General features: G+C 57.5%; 1 protein-coding gene and 1 long non-coding RNA gene across 5 annotated transcripts in view; one reads left to right on the plus strand and one right to left on the minus strand.

Annotated features, from left to right (window-relative positions):
* Window positions 1-93: 93 nt before the first annotated feature.
* PLEKHM2 (pleckstrin homology and RUN domain containing M2) overlaps window positions 94-14,306 on the minus strand; it is a 40,703-nt gene continuing 26,490 nt past the window's right edge. For 2 of the 4 annotated variants that reach the window (XM_037828431.1, XM_037828432.1), the window contains exons 4-19: window positions 13,879-13,966; window positions 12,748-12,934; window positions 11,424-11,483; window positions 8,156-8,384; window positions 6,267-7,100; window positions 5,891-5,960; window positions 5,678-5,768; window positions 5,296-5,360; window positions 4,853-4,941; window positions 4,260-4,392; window positions 3,754-3,944; window positions 3,266-3,331; window positions 2,486-2,645; window positions 1,978-2,157; window positions 1,777-1,893; window positions 1,002-1,139 (exon numbers count right to left, since the gene is read on the minus strand). In XM_037828431.1, coding sequence (XP_037684359.1) covers window positions 1,002-1,139; window positions 1,777-1,893; window positions 1,978-2,157; window positions 2,486-2,645; window positions 3,266-3,331; window positions 3,754-3,944; window positions 4,260-4,392; window positions 4,853-4,941; window positions 5,296-5,360; window positions 5,678-5,768; window positions 5,891-5,960; window positions 6,267-7,100; window positions 8,156-8,384; window positions 11,424-11,483; window positions 12,748-12,934; window positions 13,879-13,966 — 2,698 coding nt within the window. Of the gene's footprint in view, window positions 1,140-1,776; window positions 1,894-1,977; window positions 2,158-2,485; window positions 2,646-3,265; window positions 3,332-3,753; window positions 3,945-4,259; window positions 4,393-4,852; window positions 4,942-5,295; window positions 5,361-5,677; window positions 5,769-5,890; window positions 5,961-6,266; window positions 7,101-8,155; window positions 8,385-11,423; window positions 11,484-12,747; window positions 12,935-13,878; window positions 13,967-14,306 lie in introns of all 4 variants that reach the window. The other 2 variants (XM_037828429.1, XM_037828430.1) reach the window with 2 other exon arrangements.
* On the plus strand, window positions 110-4,397 carry LOC119527910. Its single transcript, XR_005215502.1, has 3 exons — window positions 110-3,068; window positions 3,603-3,794; window positions 4,203-4,397. It is a non-coding gene; the product is annotated as an uncharacterized LOC119527910 (long non-coding RNA).

A 14,306-nucleotide genomic window follows, 5' to 3' on the forward strand; every position in this document is an offset into this window, starting at 1 on the left:
GAATGAATGAGCAAAGGGAAGGAGAGGCCCGAGAGGAGGGGCTGGAGACGCCGCCATCCCCACCCTGGTCAAAAAAAGGCCAACGGCGAGTCATGGCAATATAACGTGTCTATTTTATTTAAAAAAACAAAAAAAACAAAAAAAACAAAACCCAAACCACCTGACCCTTCCCCAACAAGGATCCTTGACAAAGCTCTGGGAAGGGCCCAGCTCCAGCCAAGTGGGGGACAGTCAGGAAGTGTTCACGTGGCCACCACACTGCAGGCTGGTGGGCCCTGCGCCTCAAGCCCCTTCTCCTTCCCCACTGCTCCTGGCAGGAGACGCCCGACTCCCGCTCCCGTGCTCTGCCGGGGGTGGGGAGGGGGAGAGCGGGGCGGGGTGGTGGGCATGCAGGGCCACCCGGCAGGGCCCACAGGGCAGTTGGCGGCACCTGGGGATGGAGTTAGGGGAAAACATGCATGGAGATCTTAGCAGTCCAGCTTCCCTGCATGGCCCAGGCAAGGGTTCAAAAACGAACCAGGATGGCCAGGCACTCAGGGCCCTGGGGAGGCCCTGAGCCTCTGCCTGGTCCCCCGACCCGAGAGGAGGGAGGGTGCTCCGGCCCTCCAGCCCTCTGCTCCACCCGTTAGGGTACGTTACTCTCGGTACCACGCTGGAGAGATGACGGAGACTGAAGGCGGAGGACCCTGGGGAGAAGGGGGTGCCCACAGAGCCCATGGGGCTCAGACTCTCTGACCCCAGCTCTTTCTAGTTGCCCTGTCAGGGCAGGAAGGCCGGGGGGGGGGGATGGGCACTCCATTCTGGACCCCTGGGAGTGGAGACGTCAGGCTCAGTGACCCTTTCTTAAGCCCGGCTCAGTGGTTCTGCCACCCAGGGCAGGAGCCAGCAGCAAGCAGTGAGAGGCCTGGCTCTGGGCACATGAGGACACAGCAATGAGAGTGTGGTGCTGGTCAGCGGGCCCCCCTTTTCTGCTCCCCCAGGGATGCCAACCAGCTCCAGCCTCAGCACCAGGGGTCCCGGGAGGCTCTGCCACGGCAGAGGCTGTCACTCCGCTGCCAGGAGCTGTGGATGAGGCTCAGGGCATCCTCGAATTTCTTCTTGCTAGCAGCTTCCTGGATGGCCTTGTGGGGGAGGTCCACCTGTGGGGGGGACATGCAGGGAACCTGTGAGGAGCAGCAGCAGGGCCCACACGTCCCGAGAGCCAAGGGCTGGGGTTCCTGGGCACGTCCCTTGGCACCAGCTTTAGCCTCTCCCCAGAACAGCTTCATGGAGGGGCCTCTGCGGGTGGCAGGTGGTGCTCCCAAGCTCCTTCCTGGGAAGCTCCAGCTCTCGGGCAGGCCCAAGGTCCTGTTGGAGGCTAGTGCAGGGCTTCCACAGGGCTGGCACATAGACAAGTTGCTCCAGGGTGGAATGAGTGTCTTGTCTGGCAGGTGTTAAGCTCAGGGTGAGGAGGGATGTCCTACATCTTGTCCCCACCATTTAGGTACAGCTCTAGGCTCACTATTGGCACTTAATTCATGTATTTTGACTGGAACTGAGGAGGCCAGGAAGTGGTTTCCTGAGTTCCATTTTCAGCATTAGCCTCAAGAAATACTTGCTAGGGAGCCTGGGTTTTGCCTTCTTGGTCCTAACACTTTTGTGTCCATCTCAGAGCCATTGGTACACTGCTGTCCCCAGAACCCTAGAGGCAGGGCCCCGCCTCTGGCCTCCGTCTGGGCCACACAGGGCCGGGTCCTGGGAGCAGCTGGGGGTTCCTCTCCCAGTCTCCTCAGCTACCTGGTACACGGCTTTCCACCCAGAGCTCAGCGCGGACAGGAATCGGTCCAGTTCAGAAGTACAGCTCAAGTAGACGACCCAAGCTGGGGGCAGCTGATGGCTGTCCTGGGAGAACTCCTAGGCAGAGATGGGGCCTCCAGGTGAGCAGACACAGCTTCCCGTGGCAGGGGGCCCACCTCCATCCCCTCCAGCCCAGCTCACCAGCACACAGTACTCCTTGCCCGGCTCGGTGCAAACGGCGCTGATGTCGGCCAGCTTGGCTGTGCCCAGGGAGCGGAAGAAGCCCGTCTGGCAATCCTCGTGGCACGTGAAGAGGCGGTCATCTGTGATCACCAGGCAGCAGGGGATGCAGGGGCTGGGAGCTACCCCCTGGGGGATGACCTGGGAGGGCGTAGGCAGGGGTGAGAGGAGAAGCAAGTCTCTCCGGCATCCCTCCAGGGACCCAGCCAGCCACTTTCTCCTCCCTCTAGAGGCCAGGCAGACTCTGCCCACCTCAGAATTATGGATTGGGGCAGGGGTGACAGGGAGAGTGGTCCTGGTAGCAGGTGGTCCTGAGCTGCAGGGTCGTCAGTGCTTGGGCTGCCCCCATAGGCCGCCTGTCTGGGCCCTCACAGGTTGCTCCATGGCTGGTGTGGGTTTGGGGAAGGGACCCCAGGGGACCTGGATGGGCTGGGCAGCCCAGGGGAAGGTAGAGGCAGGGGGGTCTCACCCCTTTAGACACAGCCTGGCAGAGGTGCTGCATCCAGTCGGCCATCTCAGCCTCGCTGTCGGCACTCAGCTCCAGGCAGGGCCGGTCGGCGAGGATGACCTGGAAGGCGTGGGGCCGATCCGTGGTGTTGGACCTCCTGCAGCCACCGCACTGCTCCCCCCTGGGCCAGAGGAGGAGGGGTGAAACAGGAGGTGGGGGTGGGGGGTGTGGTGAGAGCCCCCGGGTGGACTCAAGGCAGGCGGACACCAGGGTTTGCCCCAAAGCCCCAAGAGCTGCAGGATGCCGGAAGGCTGTCCACAACCCCCGGGCTCTCAGGGAAGGTCTGAAGCTGCTCGGCAGCCCCGCTGCTTTCTGCACACCTTTTATTTCCAAGATTACCAAGATGCTTCCAGATACCTAATCATGGCCTGTGATTGGCTGAGACCCAGCTCTCAGCTCTGCCTGCCAGGAACCAGCTCACACCCATTCATGTCTTCCAGGGGCCTGGGGCTTTTCACAAGTCTGTGTGGTCCCGGCTCCCTCTCCAGGTTAGGAGCCTCGTGGGGAAGGATCTGCCTCCCCTGTCAGTCTGGACCCTTTCCAGGTGAGGAGCCCCCCGTGGCCCCCCTCCTTCCTGGGGGTTTCACAGCACTCAGAGCTGGGAAAAACTCAGGGCCCTGGGGGAGAGGCTGACCTCAAAACAGAAAAGAGGGGCTTGGCCCCAGGCCCAGCACACTTGGACTTCAGGCAGCAGCGCCAGCCCCTGCGCCTGCCACACCCCCCTTCTCCTGGGACACTCACCCCATGTTCACGGAGAGCAGAGGGATGACATCGGTGCGGTCAGGATACTGGTAGAGGATTCCATTGCTGCAGGGACACAGCACGGCAGGGCTGAGGCCTGTCCAAGGGGTTAGGGACCAGGCAGGGCCTGGACCCTGGGGAGCCCCCCTCAGGCTGTGGCCATGAACCCCAGAGGCCAAGGAGGCCAGGGGCCCGTTTCCTATGGAAGGGAGCGTGAAGAAAGCATTGGAGAGGGACAGCAGGGGAACGCTGTCCCCCTTGAGCCTTGGGGGACAGCTTACAGTCCGTCTGTGGGACCCAGCCCAGGTTTTCACCAGAGGGCTCTGGGATTCCCCAGGACCACAGATGGCTGGCTTTATAGAAAATCTCTCAAATCCTGGGATGAGTCTATGCCAGAGCCTCTGTGGAAGGCGAACCTGAGCAGAGAGATCCCTGCTGGGGACCTAGCAGCCCATCAAACTCCAGGCCCAGAGCTGCTGGGTTCCCACCTGAGGACCACGAAGCAGGTCTTCCAGTGCTCCTTGCCCAGGTAGGAGGTGCCCGCCTTGTAATGGAGCATGCCTTCTTTGGTGACGGTGCTCTCGGGGAGGGAGCAGTGGCAGGGGACGGGCCCCAGGGACTCGTCCGTGGGGTCCTCCCAGTGCACAAGGCCATAGAAGTAGACGGCAACAGTGGACGCCTGCAGAGGGAGCAGCAGGCAGAGCGGGTGAGGTTGGGCCTGCGGGAGGCTGAGGACCAGGTGGAGCTCTGAGAGCACAGGACGGTTTAACCTCAGGACACACCCCAAGTAGGAGGGCCGGCCAGGGTGCGCGCGCACGCGCGCGTGTGTGTGTGCCTGCATGTGTGCGCGTGCACGCACGGGGTAAGGGAGAGCCCCTCCCAGGTGGGGGCTGAGAACTGCTAAAGACCTATTTGTATCCTTTCCCTCTTGTACTAGGGCTGGAGCAGAGAACCTCTATCTCAGGGACACTACTCTCTCTACGTGGGGTCTCACCTCACACTTCGATTCCTGGGCCACAAATTTGGCCAACGCCAGCTTCTCCATAGTGGCATCAGTCAGGATGCTGGGGTAGGGCGGTTCCCGACAGCCTTTGATCATGGCCGACTTCAAAGAAACCAAGAAGAACCTGCACAGGGAGTGGATTTGTTATTGGAGGCCTGGGGAGCCCCCTGCCCTCTATGGAGAGGACCCAGTGGGTGGGCAATACTGTGGGGGCAAGTCCACAGCATCACGGGATGACCTGAACAAGGGCTAACTACTCCCACTGAGGGAAGACTGGACAAGGGGACGGTCAGCAGGATGCCACAATCTTACTGCAAGTCATGTTACTGTTTAAGTCATGGCTTCGTGCCCTCTGCCCTCTGGAAAGCTCAGGCCAGGCCCCTTTCTTCTCTAGAGGTCACACAGGCTGTTGTGATTTACTTTCCTGCCTTTATGACTAGACGCTGGCTCCAGACGGAACATATCTGTGTCCTTCTCTGTACCCACTTCCCACCCTTACTCCCAAGGGTGGTGTCCAGGACATGCCACGCCAGTGGGAGCCCCTGGTTCTCCAGTCCTGCTGGGGGGCCCGGAGTGTCACTCACTCAGCCAGGGCCACGTCAGCCGTGTCCAGCAGAAACTGCTTCCTGCGGTTGGTGCACACCAGCTTCACGGTCTGCTGGTCGAGGCCGACCTGCAGGAAACACACCCTCATGCACACGTGGCTTTGGCCGTGGCCTGGCAGATGAGGCAGCCACAGCCAGACTGAAGGCAGGCTGGGGAGGGAGGAACCAAACTCTGGGGTCTCCAGGAAGTAAATTCTCAAAGGCCTGGGGTTAGGGAAGGATGGTCAGAAATACTGTGGAGGGAGAGGTGTCCTCAAGCTTGGTTCTCACACCCTGCTTCAGGTACAGAGGCTTCTAAGAGCTAAATTGGCAATCACACCCAGGGACAAAGTCAGGGACACGCCTGGTTCTGCGGCTCTAAGGGTGGTGGCCGAGGAGCTCTGCCCTAGAGCAGGCACACCAACTGCGGGGCCTGGACTCACCGACACGTAGTCGAGTTCATTGTAAGAAACGGCCTCTTCCACCAGGTATGGCTTCTCTGTGGCCCCTGAGAGAGGAGACCCCAATGCCTATTACCCCCCAAATGGCCTCTTTCCCCCATTTTCTAAGACCTGGCTCCCCTTTCTAATTGAGGACCCCCGCTTGGCCTGCAAGCTGAAGTGGCAGAGCAGGGGATTAACATAGGGTGCTGGTGGAGGGGAGGCTCCCAGGGCGAGCCTTGGGGCTGCTGGGGCTAGCAACGCTCTCTTGGAGTGCCTGTTGGTTACCACGCTCAGCGGTGTGGGGTAACTGGGCAAGGGTGGCCATCGCCCCCTCCTCAGCCCGTTCTCAGCAGCTGCCAAGCGTCGCCTGGGCGGCGGGTACCTTTCCGGAGCAGGTAGACGTAGCAGTCCGTGAGCAGCACGTACAGCAGCTGCAAGTTGCCCTCCATGTGCCCTGTGCTCATCCGGATCATCTGAGGGGCGAGGACAGGCCTTAGGGGCCGTGGCCGCCCCAGGCGCCTCCCTCTGGATCCGGGCCCAGCCTGCCTCACCCTCACTGTTTCCTCTTCCTTATTCGTGTGTCCCTGGGACTTACTTTGAACAGCTGCTCTTCGTTTTCTCGAAACACATGGATCATCAGCAGGAGGAGATGATTGTTGTCTACTCTGAGAGGGACAAGTGTGGGGAGGATGGGGTGTCAGGCCAGGGCAGGGCATGGGAGAGGCGACACACACACACATATGCACAAACACATATGCACACATACACACACGCATGCACATATGCGTGCATGGAGGAAGCAAGGCTGGAGTGGCTCCGGCTCCCATCAGGGAAGGATCACACGCCTTTCTTCCTTTAACCCAGGCGAGGTCTCCAGTTTTGCTTAATTTGTTTGGGGGTCAGAGGCCCAATGTCCCCTGCTCCAAAGACTGGGAGACTTTCTCCCACCAGTTGCAGACAGCTTTGCTCACCTGAACTCTGATGCGTGAATCATCTCGGAAGGGCTCCCCTGCCCCTCATCCACCCCAGAGTCCTCGGCGCTGCTCGGACATGGGCTGGGCTGGTCTTGCTTGAGCTGGCCAAGAGCCTCCTGGGTCCCTGGCTCCGGCTCGGGCACAGGCAGCTGTTCCTGGGGCTCCAGTTCCTGGGGCCTCGGCTCCTGAGCCTCCCCCTGGGTGTCCTCTAGGGGCCCAGGTGCCTGCCCCTCCGCTCCCCCTCCTCCCTCCTCTTCTTGGCCAACAGCCGCAGGGCCACCAGGAACATGCAGCGGTTGGCCAGGCCCTGAAGGGTCATGGTTGCCACCACCTGGTGGAGCAGTGCTTGGACTCTCGACGGTAAAGCGGTAGAAGTCCATTGGGGCTGAAAGTCCCTCACTAAAGTCGCAACCTGGCGGCCTCTCCGGGGCATCCCTGGGAGATCCGGTTCGAAAGGACTGGTCTGGGGGCTCAACAAGGGTGTGCCAGGTTCTGGGGTCCAGCTGCCCATTGAGCTGGTCAATGACCTTACTCAGGGGCTGCCCCAAGCGCTCCATGGAGGTGTCCTTCATTGCAGGGATGAGCAGGCCCACCTGGCCCAGCTCTATGCGCTCGCTGCTCTCGGCTGTGCTGCTGGGCCCCGCGCCCTCCTCCTGGGCGGGAGCCAGGGCAGCGTCTGGTGAGTCCTGCCCAAGGCCTGGGCCAACACCAAGGCTGTCGCCATCCCCGTGCCTGGCACACTTCTGCTGGGTAGATGCTGGGTGAAGTGGACTTGCTTCCTCGTCCGATCTGGTCTTCTTCTTCTTGCCAATTTTCTTCTTCTTGGTGACCCTGGACAGAAGTGATGGAGAGAGATTTAACTTGTGTCTGAGCACCAAGGCACTGAGGGAAATCAGAGACTGGGGTCAGAGAGACGGTCCTGGGCACGTGACCTCTGGGGCCTGGGCCAATGGGCAACAGTGGCTTGAGAGGAAGGAATCCCTCACTGCTGGCCGAGGCAGGGCGGGGGGCAGGGGCTGGAAGCCAGAACTAGGGAGCCACAGATGGCAGCAGCTAGAACCCCAGAGCAGGTCCTATGAATTCCCACTGCTGGGAACTGAGCCAGCTGTGCTTCACCCCCACCCCCAACTTCGGGAAACGGACGGCATACCACGGCTGGCATGTGGACCCTGAGCTGACCTCACTCCCCTTTAGTTATCATCATGGATAAATTGCTCAGAAATGTACTCAAAATTTTCTGGGCTCAAACACCTGGCTGCCATTTTTTGGTTCCAAGTTGGCAGGAGGGGGCCTGGCTCAGCCACCATAGTTCTGAGCCATTAAGGTTCCCTGCCCAGGGGAGCGATGCCATCCCCTTGCACTGGAGGTCAGACCGAGCACATCCGGTGTATTCAGGGCTAAGGGCATCAAGAGCAGGAGCCAGGGGAGGTCAAGGAGCTGGGAAGGCTCTGGGCCGGCAGTCTGCCTCCTTCTCATCCACCTCCTCCTTTCCTTGTATGTCCCTGATGACAGGATGAAGCTACTTTTCTTTCAATGATGCAGGCTGAATGAGAATTTGTACAAATCACAGAAAATGTGCATTCATTTCTAAGAACCCCCTTGGAAAGAGGTCCAGCCTGGAGGGTGCTTTCTGGTCCTGGAGGGATGAAGGCCCCTGGCAGCCTGGGCACAGCCCCCGTAGCCAGCCATGGTCGTGGCTGGTGCCACCCATCTCCAGGGCTTGGGCCTCCCTTTCCTCTTGCTCTGTGAACTACCGGAAGTGGGGTGGGTTTACTTCTTAGACTCCAGGAAGATGCCCAACTGCCTTCTAGGGAGTCCCAGTCTGTCCTGACTGAAGGACAAAGCTCAGCACGGGTCCCCACTCTCCCTGGGCACCCCCTGCTGACCTGATGACCTCGAGCTCTGGGCAGGCCTCTGACAGGTCCACGGCATAGGGCTCCCCCTTGTCCTGAGAGGCGGTATGCACAGGGGTGGTATCGGAGGAGGACACAGCCTCTGCCGGGTCCTCGTTGAAAGGGTTCTGGCGCTGCGTGGGACTCTTCGTGGAGGCCTTGCTGCTGGCCGGGTCCGAGGCAGTAGAGTGGGGGCCGCTGACCGTGTCTGTGAGATCCCCGTCTGGGAGAATGAGAAAACCGGAGACACCCGTCAGAAGCCATCTGGGGACCCCAGGCCCCCACATATTTATCCCAGGAAGGAGACAGGTGAGTTCCTCCCAAGGAAACGCGATCAGGGTAGCCCTGTTTCAAGAGTGGAAGCCTCCTGACGGGCAACGGGACTGTGCTTTACGAGCGACCGGGAGGGACTGCTGTCGCCACCACCCCGGGAGCCCCGGGGCGCGCACAGCAGCCTGGCTGCCTGGGTGGTAAGAGCTTTAGGCTAAGCAGCTGCTAGGCCTGAGTCCCTTAGGGAAGTGACCTTGACACCTCCAAGGGTAGTGGGGGCCATGAGAGGAGATGGGCCACACACCTCTGAGCCCTTCAGTCAGAGGATGTTAGGGGGGTACCCAGCAGCCCCTTTAGCCCCTCATGCCATTAGCAGGGTGGAAAGATGCCCAGAGGCTCTTCCGAAGGCCCATGCAGATGCAGGTAAAAAGGAATATGGAGAAAGAAATTACAGAAGGAAGCAAACGGGTTAGAGAAAATGAGGGGTGCAGTGGGGAGCAGATGCTGAGGGGAGAGGCTGGGAGCCAAAGGAGTGAGAAGCATGGCGGAGGCACAAGAAGGACCCAGAGAATGAGATGACACAACAGGGGTGGCAAGGATGAGATGCAAAGGGGAGAAGAAGGGGCACTAAGGGGCTGCCCCCAACAGAGGCCACATGGGCCCTTTGGGGGGACTGACCCACAGGCTCCTTCTCTCCAGACATCCCATCAGCACACTCCCAGGGAACAGGACCCGGGTGACCCTCTAGGGTGCTGAGAACTCAGTTTCTTTCAAACCTCAGCTTGTCTGCTGTCCTCTCTGGGCCCTCACCCACAGCTCCATCCTCAGGAGAAGGCAGGGAGATGATGCAGGGTGGAGCTACCCAGCCCGAGAGGAGCCGCTTAAATAAATACCACCATCCTCCCTTGCCCCAACCATTCCTCTCAGGCCACCGGAGAAGGGCAGGGAGAGGAGGGAGGTCCAGTGGGAAGAACGCAAGGGGCATTCACCCAGCGGGACTTGGGAAGATGTCCAATGAGAGCCGAAGCCCGGCTGGAGGCATGGCCTGGGCGAGGGTTAATGTCAGAGGATAAAGCCATCTGCTCCCTCTGCCAGCTTACATGTCCTGCTGGCCACCATCTGCCCAGAAGAGACGTGGCAAACCTGCTCCCCACGGCCCTGTCTTGAAGGGCCCAACCTGCTGTCAACTTCTTAGTGGGTCTTGGCAGCCACCGGGCAGCTGCCTGCTGACGCAGCACATTATCCTTCTTTTTAAACATACACTGTCTTTTAATATAAGGACAAAGGAGGGGACTAAAAGCAATTGCCAACTCTGACAGAAAAATATCAGTGATTTATGAGACTCTTCAGGTTTCCTGGGGCCCTGGAGCTTTAGTTCTCAGATACAGAAAACTATGTCCTTGGGTCCCAAAGAGGGCTCCCGCAAAGCTCCCACGTTCTTGCATCAGCTTGTGGTTCTCCCAGCATCTGCACCCAGGAGGTGAATGATGAGACCACTGCATTGCTGGGTGCCAAGGCTAGGGTACCCACCAGTTCCGAAAATAAGCCAAGGACCATGGACAGGATGCCCCAAATCCCACCCCAGAGCCCCGAGTTTGGAACTGCCCGGAGCCCTGCTTCCCTCCAGGTCCAAGGAGAAGGTGACAGAGCCTCTCTGGTGAGCTTGCTCGGGAATTCTTCCATACTCAAGGAATTCAGGAAAGCAGGAGACCAAAGCTCACCCTACCCCAGGGCCAGCCTGGCCCCCAGCAAGCAGTGCAGTGTGGGCTGTTAGTTCTCAGGCCCTGGGGAGCTCTGAAGGGCTGAAGAGGAAGGTCAGGCCCTGCTTGTCACGTGACTGCAACAGGCAGGGAGTAGCTTGGTCAGGAGTGGGGCAAGTTAGTTGTTAGAATCAGAAGAGAAAAAAAATCAACGCCCAGCATGTGTGCTGCAAGAGAGGCTGAGAGGGCCAGTGACGTCACGATGGAATTCTGGATGACAAGCCAATCTGCACTAAAACATGGTATTCTTCAAGGCTACTGTTTTGATTGGATGATATACTTCATTGTTCCCCATGCCGTATCTTATTTCCCTCAAAGTTAAACTATTTCATACTCGCATTACTTAGGGAAAGATCATCTATCATCCTTTACTCAGGGATCACAGCAGGGAGAGCTGCTGGTCCTCACTTTATGCAGGCTGAGGCAGTGGACATCTCTCCCTGACGCTGGCCCTGGGCCTGCAGGGGCCCACAGGGCAGGAGGCTCTTAAGTAAGGGGGATTTGGATTAAGGAGGAAACGTTATCCTTCTCAGAAACTGCCCCTTGCTTTAAGCAATCATGGGAACCTGGAAAACAGTTTTATGCATTTATACCAGCCCAGAAGTGGGCTGACAGGCAAAAGAACACCCAAGCAAGCTGCTGCCCAGGGGACAGGATGGAAGGGTTGACAAATTTTAATCTGCCCTAAAACCTCAGAGAGAATCTCCCTGCAGGAAGTTTCATCTGTGCCTAGACAGTTTCCCTTATTGGGCCACAGCCTCTTTCACAAACCATCAAGCATGGACCGGAAGAACCAAGCCCTCTTTGATGCTTCTGACACAGGAGTTCCTCTGACCTAAAGAGCTTACAATCCGCATTTTTAAAGGCATTGTTTTCCAGAACAAGTATCCACCCACTGGGCCGGGCCTTGGGGCACTGGCCAGTCGCCCCAGGTGAGCAGTCCCCGGGCACAGAGGCAGGCGAGGGGCTCCACCCGCACGTCCTTCACATGCAGTCGCTTAGTGACTCTGCCATCCACAGCGTAACAGCAAGAGGCCTGGGCAGGGAGAGGGGGTTTGCCTAGGTCAGGGTCTCCTATTGCAGAATTCCATCTGTTAGAACACCAAATTTGGCTTTATTATGATCAGTGACATTATTATCAATAATAAGGAGCTGATTTTGAGACATGCAGCAAGCTTGGCACGGAAACGTTGCAAAACAGGAAAAGAGGGTAACAGCGGACTCTGTCCCACCTTCCCAGTCTGTGCTGGGTACAGACGGCACTGCTGGAAACACATCTCCAAAATCATAATCTATAAAAACGAGGGACAAAACTGAAGATTAGAAACACAGGCAGTGAAAGGACAGGGAGGGTAGGGGCAACAGGTTGGCAAACATCGGGAGAAAACAAGAGAGGAAAAAAAACAAACTTTCCACATTTTATCTCAAACCCTCAGGAGAGCTTACTAGGGCCCCAGTTGCTCCCTGGTTCAGACACTAACCCAGCAGCCTCTGAGCAGCTAGAAAGGCCTCTGGGGATGGCTCCTTTCCAAACCGGAACCCGGTTCTGGCAGAGAACCTGGGCCCCTTGTACCTAATTTCATTTTCTATCCCTTGCCTTCCTTCCTTCCACACCCCAGCAGGTAATAAGGTCCTGCTCCAGTAGCCTGAGTTGCAGACCCTTTAAGACGCTAAAATGAGGTGGGCTCAAGGGAACACTCCACCCATGGAAGTCTGGCTCTTTCTTCAAGGTCCCTCCTTCTGACTTCTCAGGTCCATGAGCCCAACCCAAGGAGACTGAGCTGCCATTTTCAGCTTGTACAACAATGACAAGTCCTGCTAACTGCAAGTCTGAAAGTGACCCTTCCCCCGGGACATATGACCCGTGGCACAAGCAAAAATAAAGAAAGAGAAGGTCAAATTTTCAATGCTGAGGCAATTCTAGGGAGCCCCAGGGGCTGAACTTGTGCTTGGATCCCTTTTCCGAAGGTGAGGTGAGGTGAAGTGAAGAGATCTGGCTTTGCACATGGGTGAAGGTGAGGAAATGGCCAGTTTTATAACTGAACATGGAGGCCAAAGGTATGAAAGAAACCAGGCTGTTCGTCCAGTAAGTTGTTTGATCAAGACAACAAAATGAGCACTAGACACAATGACATTCTTCTCCAGGTCTCTGATGCAATGGATGCAGTCACCTCTGGCACACTGGCAAGTGTAGGTGGGACTACGAGAAATCAGGAGGGGAGATGAGAAACTGGCAAGTCTCCCCTGAACTTTTTGACCTGCCTGGCTCTCTCTTCTAGAGGTTTTTCAGTTTCTTCTTGCTTAGAATCTAGAGGAGGACAACCTCCCCAAAATGGGCAACACTCACCCCTGCAATGTCAGGCAAGAGTTTCCAGGTTGTTCTCCTAATCCCTCCTCACTCAAAACACAAAGGGACTCAGAAAATGAAGACCTGGGAGATGGCTGGCCCTGTTTAATTTTATATTTCAACCACTGGACCAAAACAAGCTAAGACAAGACATCACCCAGCCAGGCTTTAGCAGAGCCTCCTTTCTGCCCCTGATTGGGGCCACTCACCCTCACTGGATGGGGCAATTGCGCTGTCATCCCATTCCAAGTTGGTGGATGTGACGGAGTTGAAGGAGTTGAGGGACAGGCTGTCTGAGCCGTGGACTGAGCTAGGAAGGCGGTCTTCAAAGTCCAGCAGATACTGAGGTTTGTAGTAGTCAGGCATGTAGGGGGCCAGGTCCAGATAAGGAGCATCCTGCGACAGGGTGGAGACAGGATGATTGGTGGGAGGCTCAGGTGGGCCAAGACCATGGCCTTCTGTGGACAGTGACCAGGACTGGGGGCCATGGCTCTGCCTCCGTCATACCCTCCCCTGCTCGCCCTTCCTTGGGAAATCAATGGGTTAAAGCAGTAAATTCAGAGATAAGCTGCTAAAAAGAGAAATACAAGTGGTTCTGGCTTTTAAAGTTATGGGTTTTGGGCTGAGAGAGTTAACAGAGCTGTCAGAACTCAACTATAAGCTCCACCCTCTGACACCTCCTCAATCTCTTTTACTATAAGACTCACTCATTTTCTCTAATTTCTGCTACTAACTAAGTTCCCTTTCAGTCTGGGCTGCTGGGGTAGCGCCAAGGAAGGTGATTCAATTCGGACAGGACAGCTGTATCCATCTTGATGCGCCTGAGGCCAGATGGCGCTTTGGAGCCTTTTGAGCTCTTTCTGGGCTGGGATCTTATTTCTACAGTTCGTGTACTAAGGGAAGCCAGAGGATCTGAAGAGGGTGGCCGAGGGCCCCTGTTGTCAGTGGGGCAGCCCAGAGCCGATGGCACCTGCCTGGGTCCTGGGAAGCCCAGGGCCGAATTCGCCTCACCCCTCCCAGCACCCGTGAAGCGGAATGCTTCAGTGCCGAGATGCTCCAAGCAGTGCTTCCCAACTTTTCTCCAAGTTGGGTTAGAGATAGGAAGAAGCACCTGGAGCAGGAATTCTGGCCATAAATAAGCCAAAAGGGAATCACCACCCTTTTGCTCACCTCCTCTGCTCAGATCCTGAAACCCTTCCCCGATTTGGACAAACAAGAGCACGGCTCAAGCTCTGTTGTTTTCGACAATCTCCCCAAGAGGGACTTGAAAACCAGAACTGCCCACCCACCCTGCCCACTCCTCCTGCTTCACTTAGGCAGCAAGAGCCGTGGTGTCTCACCAGATCCAGGTCAAATCGAATGAACTCCAGCCCAGACACCAAGGTCAGGAAGAGGGTCAGGTGATCGTGGCTGCAGACCAGGGCATTCCTACGAGACAGGAAGGGACGCTGCAGGTTCTGGGGCTGGTTACCAGCTTGGCCCAACCCCACCAAGCCAACTCTTCCAGAGGAAACCCAGCAGATATAGTCTTCACCCTCTCCTTTCTGGCATCTCCCATGGGGTTCAGACCTGCACTGCGCTTTACTGTCAGTGTCTCCAGATTAGGGGCCTGTAGCATGAGGCTCACCGGGCTCCTGGCAGCTGCTATAAATACTCTTCTCCGTAGCAACCCCAGGAAAGGTTGAGCCAAAGGAGGAGTGTGCACCCTAGTCAGTGGGGGGCCTGTTTAAAGGGTCAGGCGGAGGCTGAGCACAGACAGCCCACAGTG

The sequence above is a fragment of the Choloepus didactylus genome, chromosome 2 (genome assembly GCF_015220235.1).
Source record: "Choloepus didactylus isolate mChoDid1 chromosome 2, mChoDid1.pri, whole genome shotgun sequence".
Lineage (NCBI taxonomy): Eukaryota > Metazoa > Chordata > Mammalia > Pilosa > Megalonychidae > Choloepus > Choloepus didactylus.